Source organism: Bactrocera neohumeralis, chromosome 4, assembly GCF_024586455.1.
Source record: "Bactrocera neohumeralis isolate Rockhampton chromosome 4, APGP_CSIRO_Bneo_wtdbg2-racon-allhic-juicebox.fasta_v2, whole genome shotgun sequence".
NCBI lineage: Eukaryota > Metazoa > Arthropoda > Insecta > Diptera > Tephritidae > Bactrocera > Bactrocera neohumeralis.
Window position 1 is genome coordinate 70,075,012 of NC_065921.1, and position 7,322 is coordinate 70,082,333.

Genomic DNA, 7,322 nt, shown 5'->3' on the forward strand with positions numbered 1-7,322 from the left:
TTACTTATTTATTTATTTATTAAAAACAAAAAATAAAAACAAAATTTGCAATGAAGATCACGACTTTCAAGTACGATTTCGTTAGACGCCTTCGAGTTCCAGCCAGTTTGGGAACTTTCCATTCATTTGTTTGTCGTTTTTCAGCAAGCAGTTACTGTTGTTTCGAAGAGTACGTGCTCATTTTTATAGCAGTAACCATTAAATTTATTGCCGCTGTTGCGACTTGACCGTCACGGTTTCGTGGATTGGCCCACTGCACCCAACTTGCATATCAATTAATCCCAATCGCAGCCGGTTTCAATTGGGAAAGTTGTTTGAAAAGTAGTAGTCGTTGGCATACGAAGAGGATATTTCTAAGCCGCAAATAATTGGACAACTAGTCTGCTGACCACCACAAACCGGCCAAGTAGCTTGATTGTGGAGCGCTAGCGACAGCGCTCACTTCTAGGCTCAACGTGCATTTTTCCAGCAAACAGTTGCTGCGCTTTGCTGCATCATAACGGTTCATACCGGCGAAATATACCAAGAATATTATGGCTTATAAATATCACTGGTTAGCTGCGCTCATCCTTGTGCATGTCTTCTTGCAGTACGGTGTCGCCTCAGTTGTGCCCGCCACTGCGGCAACACCAACGGCTCTGCGCCAGGATAATATTATAGGTTGGATTACAGCAATTTTCCGTCCAAACACAACCGCCTCACCGTCAACCGCTGCCACGCCAGCCACACCGATGCGCAATTGTCCGTCCTGCAATTGCGGCAGCATCAACACCTTTCATCGCATTGTCGGCGGCATGGACACCGAGGTGAATGAGTATCCTTGGATGGCAATGCTGATGCGTCGTGGCGACTTCTATTGCGGTGGCGCACTGATCAACGATCAGTACGTGCTAACGGCAGCGCATTGTGTGCGTGGTTTCAATAAGCGTCAGATCTCCGTGCGTCTACTGTCGCACAATCGCACGGACGGCCGTGTGAGTACGATCGATCGCCAGCTCGATAAGATTATGGTGCATGACGGTTACAGTACACGCAATTTAGATAATGATATTGCACTATTACGTTTCACCGAACCTGTAGAGTTGCGTGATCCTTTGCGACCCGTATGCCTTGCGGAGGCTGGTAATACCTACGATGGTGAGCTGGCTGTAGTCACCGGTTGGGGTGCCGTCAAGGAGGGTGGTTTCATAGCTGATCGCCTGCAGGTGAGTACAAACCACTTGTTAGCTTTATGTTTTACTTATACTTACTTACTCCTGTAGGAGGTGCAAGTACCCGTTATGTCACAGGAGACCTGTCGCAAGAGTAAATATGGCTCTGACCGCATTACTGATAATATGCTTTGCGCTGGTTATCCTGAAGGCGGTAAGGATTCGTGCCAGGGTGATAGCGGTGGTCCCCTACATATACCCAATAATGCGACGAAGACCTATCAGTTGGCTGGTGTTGTATCTTGGGGCGAGGGTTGTGCACGGCCCAATGCACCGGGTGTTTATACGCGTGTTACGCAGTATTTGGATTGGATTGAGGCGCGTACTGGTGATTCATGCAAATGTGTGGCGGGTAGTGGGGCAGCTGAGAGTGAGAGTAGCAGCACAACACAAGCTGAAGAAATAGAAAATAGTGAGTCAAGTACACAGAGTGTTGCAGATACCACGACAACTACAGCAGCAAGTGAGAGCAGTAACAATTCCGAAGGCTCAGCTTTGTAGGTTATTGTGTTTATGAAGATAGTTTAATGAAGTTTGAGAAAGATGTTGCAATGAAACATAAACAAGACTTATTAAAGAGTGAGTAATGTGAAAAAGCAATGTAGAAGGCGAATGCTAAAGATCGTTTTCGAGTGCGACCGAATATGTTATAATGGATAAAGAAAAAAGAGTGAGATTGGGGAAAAGAAAAATAGAGCGAGAGATAAATTTTTTGGGATCTGTGTTTCATTCTCTCCAAAAAATTTGTTTTGAACGAGAGTAATGGAGTAAAGTGGGTTAATAAAAACTACACATAATTGTTAGAATTTCTTATCTATATTTATTTATTTATGTATTTATTCGTAAAATATTAAAATATTTGTCTATAAAAATATATTTTACGCATTTCAATGAAAGTATGAACACTTAGTCCACTTGAAGAGGATCAAGTCACAAGACGGTGTAGATAACTAAATCAGCTTTCTGAATATATAATTGTTGAAGAATGATGTTTTTAAATAAAGGTTCTTTTTTATTATATTCCATGCAGCGCATGAGTGTAAATCGGGCATTAAAAAATCATATAAATTGCAGTACTCGGATATATTAGTGGACTCCATCCGACTTTATTTCAATTTCCAACTGTAGTGTTAAAAATGGATCTTTGATCTAAGTGGTCCGGTATGCCACACTCAAGAAACAAATCTTTATATAGATTAAAAAGCGTTGGATTCACGAACAGATATTGTTCTCGCGAGTTAAGAAAATTTAGAATTTAATAGGTCACTTGAATCTCAAGTCAGTCAACTTCGCTTTATAACCCCAAATCTCATAATGATTGCTATGTCTCTTAATTTTCTGACTACATGAAAGGCTACTTCAACCCAGACTCGAAGCCGCCATCAACGAAACTTGATAACTTTCATCTAGACAATACGGCTTTAGAGCTGGCAGATCAACTCGTGGAGCTATAAAATGAGCCATTGAAAATGTAGAAGCCGCACAGCGTAGATGGTATATATACAAAATAATAGTGTTCCTGACGACTTTATATCTCCGAAAAGCCTTCAACAGCGCTAGATGGATGGATATGATTGAGGCACTCACCGACTACCTCAGAACCTGTGGTGCGGAGCTACATTAGTAGCAGAAAACTGTTGTACCAAACTAGAGAGGAATCACCACAGATTGCTGTTGTTGTTGGAGCTCGAAATGCCAGACGAATCGTACTTAATGGCTACGCGGACGACATTGCAGCAGTAATTACAGCAAGAGACACAGAAGAAGCGCGAAGGAAGTTTAATCAGGTCATGATATGGACGCAAGCATGGCTCGACTCACACAACCTCCAGCTTGTTGCGGAAAAAACAAAGCTACTACTGCTAGCAAATAAGTGCATGCCCTTCGAATTAAGTATGCAAGCGACTACAGATATCCTTAGGACAATAAAGCAGTGAACTACTTAAGCGTAGGACTTGACCCCAGAGTAATCTTATCGGTACAAATCATGCATGCCGCAGGAAACTAGCGAAAATCACCCTCCAACTGAGTAGAGTAATGACCAACGTAGGAGGCTGCAGCCAAGAAAATCAGCGTCCTGTTATACGGAACTGAGATCTGGGCAAATGTGCTTAAAAAGGAAAATCGGCTAAAAGTAGTGGGCAGAGTGCACCGCATCAGCCTACCGAACAGTGCCAGACGATGCAATATTAGTTATAGGCAGTAATGAACTAATTGACCTTCTAGCATACGAAAGGAAAAAGCAGTGTCAGTGCAAGCAGTGGTCTGGCCGATCTAAGCTTTTGGACAAACCGTAAATTTGGTGAAGTCGATTTTTACACAACGCAGCTATTATCCCGTCACGGATGCTTCAAAAAGTATCTCCACAGAATGGAAAAAGTCGAAGAGACGTCATGCCAAAACGACGACATGACAGAAGACGACGCTGAACATTAATGCTTTGAATGTGTGCGATGGCTCCGAGAACGCACCACCGTAGAAGACTTGGTTGGACCAATAAACGCTGACAATTTAATTCAGCTGAAGAGTGAAGTAAACTGGGGGATGTCCAGAATTCGCAGCAATTTGGCTATGCAGCAAAACGCGGGACCTGGACACAGGTGGGAAGACGGAAGTTTCTCAACTAGAAAAGTGGAACGTCACTGATGATGTCTGCAACCCCCTCACCCCCAAAAAAAGTTTTAACTTAGATTGGGTGAAATGTCAATTTTCGGAGAAGACCACTCTGGGGTATGTTAAAATTTAAAGACTTCGACTTAAGGTTTACATTCTAGACATATACTTTCAGTATACAAAGAAACAGTTCTTTAATTTGGCTCTGAGTTCTAAGTTATTAAAACCAAACAATATGGCGGGATTAGCGATAATTATCTAACGGTAGGATGATATTGGAGATCTTTATTTGTACTTAGATGACAATACTTGTACTTCTAGATGAAATTATCAAAGTTTTCATCTTAAGACTTTCCTTCCTTTAAAACTTCTCGCAGCCAATTGGTGGAAATCCTTTAATCCATCATAATTTAGAGGTACTTTGGAGGAGTTTAATTAGGTGATTTTCGTTGAGATGACCAAAGGAAATAGCAAATAAAAGCAAGATTGATTCCCCAGGCTACTTTCGGCTAATAAAAAATTTAAAATTTCAGTAGATTTTCATACAAAAATTTAAACAGATTCATCTAAATCATGACTTGTACATAAATAAAAACATACATTTTATTTTGATTTCTTCTAAGATTTTCGTTTGCTCCGCATGAGCTTAAAAATTCATTAAAATTTAAACATTCGGCGGAAAGTACTTCAAGAAAAACTATATATAAAAATGAACTCCAAAAGACTGTTTAAACCTGCCACCCACCATATTTAAGCACCTTAAAAAGTGCATTTATTCAATTTACGATATTGCCGATCGCGTTGAAGTTCAAGTGCTCGACAAGCTGTTGACTGACAGTCGTCTACGCAGTGCTGCGCTTCTTCATGCTTCATTCGCCTCAGCTGATGTTGCCACTGCACTATTAGTTCCATCAGAGTTTGTACGATTTTCGTACACCTACGCCCGCCCACGCCCAGCAAACGAAATCGATTTGACAGCTGATAATGCCAACAGCGAATAAGCGACCAAAAATAGAAAAATAAATTCTAACATCTTGCATTTGTAATCTGAAATGTAATTTCCTTACCATATAATTGAAAAAATCAAATCGTAAATTTAAGCCATAACTAATCGGCTTTAGAGGATGCTTACTCGTATGCTCGTGTATGTGCGTGAGTTCGTCTATGCCGCGTTGCATTGTAGTCGGTGTCGATTGACAGCTGCCATAAATCGTTCGTCACCTTGGCGACGAGCGCGTATGCTATATAAATTGATCGCTGCGAAGGTGTGATCAGCTATGCTTGTGCTGCGGGTTGGAAGCGTCAAGGAATGACGGCGGTTGAAGGTTAGAGGAGAGCAAATGTACTTAAGTGCCAAATGTGCTCAAAAGCTCATGGCTTAGCTACAAGTATGTAGTTTCCTTTGTAACTAAATCGATGTTGGAAATATGAAAAGAGGATTTGCTGGAGTTATGCAAGTGGTGTGAGTTATGTTAGACATAACGGCACTAATGTGTTCCTACATACATATATATCTTTAGCTTTGAAATAAAATCTGAACCAAAACTCTAAACAAAGAGTCTGAGCTTTAAATCGCTTATTGAAAGTCTTATGAGCCTACAAGTCGGAATACTTGCGTGGATGTAATGAAATAAACTCTCTTCAATAGTTTAAACAGATTAGTTTTAGTTATGATCGAAGTCAGATTATTATTGGCACAATAATATTGATATAAGCTGCTAATCAAATTGGGTTAGGTTTGTCTTTATTCCAATTCTTCCATCAGATATCGGTTTCTCAATCAATCAATGCTTCAGTGTTTTAGCCCTTTTACTGACCTCGTACCTTGTTAGATAGTGTATACGACTTTCAATACACTTAAAGTTTTGTTCGTGGGCTTATTACTTCTTTATCTTAGACGACTTAGACGATTTTTGTTACTTCGGTCCATGAACCTTTCATCAATCCAACTTTCTATCCGTAATAAATTAATATCGTCCCTTCGTTTGACAGTGGATCCGTTTTCAACTACATATTTGAACTCTTTTCTATTGTGAGTTTATTTCTTTTTTATCTCTTTAGTCGGTTCCTGCTACTTCCGTTTTTAGATCAACGGTTCATCAATCGATCTTTCCATCCATAACCAATCAATCTCGTACCTTCGTTTGATAGTGGGCTCGAATTTCAATATATTTAAAGTTTTGTTTGTGGGCTTATTTATTCTTTTTCTTTTAAGACGGTTTTGGTTACTTCAGTCTCTTAGTTCAGTGGATCATCAATCGAACTTTCCATCCGTAACCAATCAATTACGTACCTTCGTTTAGTAGTGGATTCGACTTTTAGTATATTTAAAACTTTGTTCGTGGGCTTAATCCTTCTTTATCACTTAAGACGGTTATTGCTACTTCGGTCTTTTAGTGCAACGGTTCCTCAAACCAACTTTTCATCTACTTAACCTTCGCTCATCTGTCGATCAACTTTGCTATCTTTTCGTTTATTCATTTGCAGAAGTGATTTTCTATTTTATTTTCATTTTCCTCTTCGTTAATTAGTTCTTTTAAACCAAATAACTGTCGAGCAGATTCTCCATTGTCCGAGATCCATCTAGCCATCAGTCTCTCTGTCCATTATGTAATACAACTATTTACCGAGTTTGCCATCTGTTGGGCTCTTCATTCTTTGGCAGACTCATGATTGCGTTTGCCGTAGTAAAAGGGGGTCTCTCGTCCGAGGCTATTCTTTCCTCTTGAGAACTTTTTTCACTTACGTGAACTTCTACATATGACTCCATCCTCCAATGAGAGTTGACTGATAAGAAGCTTGCATCAGTTTGCTTATAGAATATGGTCGGACGAAAGCATGCCCTACGATGGGAATTTAGATTTGCGGCTACACTGGATATATTGTGTCTTCCGAATGAACAAAAACACTACAGCTCTGTATCGCCGGGGAAAGCAGAGGAAGCGGAAGACCTCCACTTCGTTGGAAAGACCAGGTCGAGAAATACCTGGCTTCGTTTGGAATCCCCAATTGGCGGGAAGCAGCGAAGCGGAAGAACGACTGGCGCGCAGTGTCTACGTCAAAAAAGAAGAAGAAGACTAATGATACCTTCTGTACTTCAGCCTGCCCGTCCATCTGCTTCATGGTTATATAGGAATTTCAAGAGGTCTTCAAATCTGTGTGCACAATTGGTGTCATTATTATGAGTTCTTATAGCCCGAAGTCAATAAAAATTAATTTAAAGTGAGCGCAATTTTCTTACAGCTTTGTCTAAATTCTCATTTCGTCAACAATTACCAATGTTTACATCAAAGTTGAAATTTCCAATAAGAACTAATTTCTTTCCACTTCACTTAACACAACTGTCTAAGAGTAATTTTGATAAAATCGGCTACATAAATTTCGCTGACAAAGTCGATGAACAACTCCCGTGCCAACACCGCTGCCCGCAAACCAAATAGAAGCGATAAACGGTGAGCAATTCCACCAACTGTCGCGCGTCTTTCGGCCACAAGCAGC

At 40.5% G+C, this 7,322-nt stretch overlaps 1 protein-coding gene across 1 annotated transcript; it reads left to right on the top strand.

Moving 5' to 3' along the window:
* The first annotated feature begins 533 nt into the window (after positions 1–533).
* LOC126755843 (trypsin-1-like) lies at positions 534–1,712 on the top strand. Its single transcript, XM_050468560.1, has 2 exons — positions 534–1,205; positions 1,263–1,712. Exons 1-2 carry the CDS (start codon positions 534–536, stop codon positions 1,710–1,712), a joined length of 1,122 nt encoding a protein of 373 aa, XP_050324517.1.
* The last annotated feature ends 5,610 nt before the right edge of the window (positions 1,713–7,322 follow it).

Bases quoted from the DNA above. Each gene is read 5' to 3' on its own strand.
- LOC126755843 (XM_050468560.1), top strand. From the start codon at position 534: ATGGCTTATAAATATCACTGGTTAGCTGCGCTCATCCTTGTGCATGTC. The intron at 1,206-1,262 runs GTGAGTACAAAC...TTACTCCTGTAG, and splicing joins TCATAGCTGATCGCCTGCAG to GAGGTGCAAGTACCCGTTAT.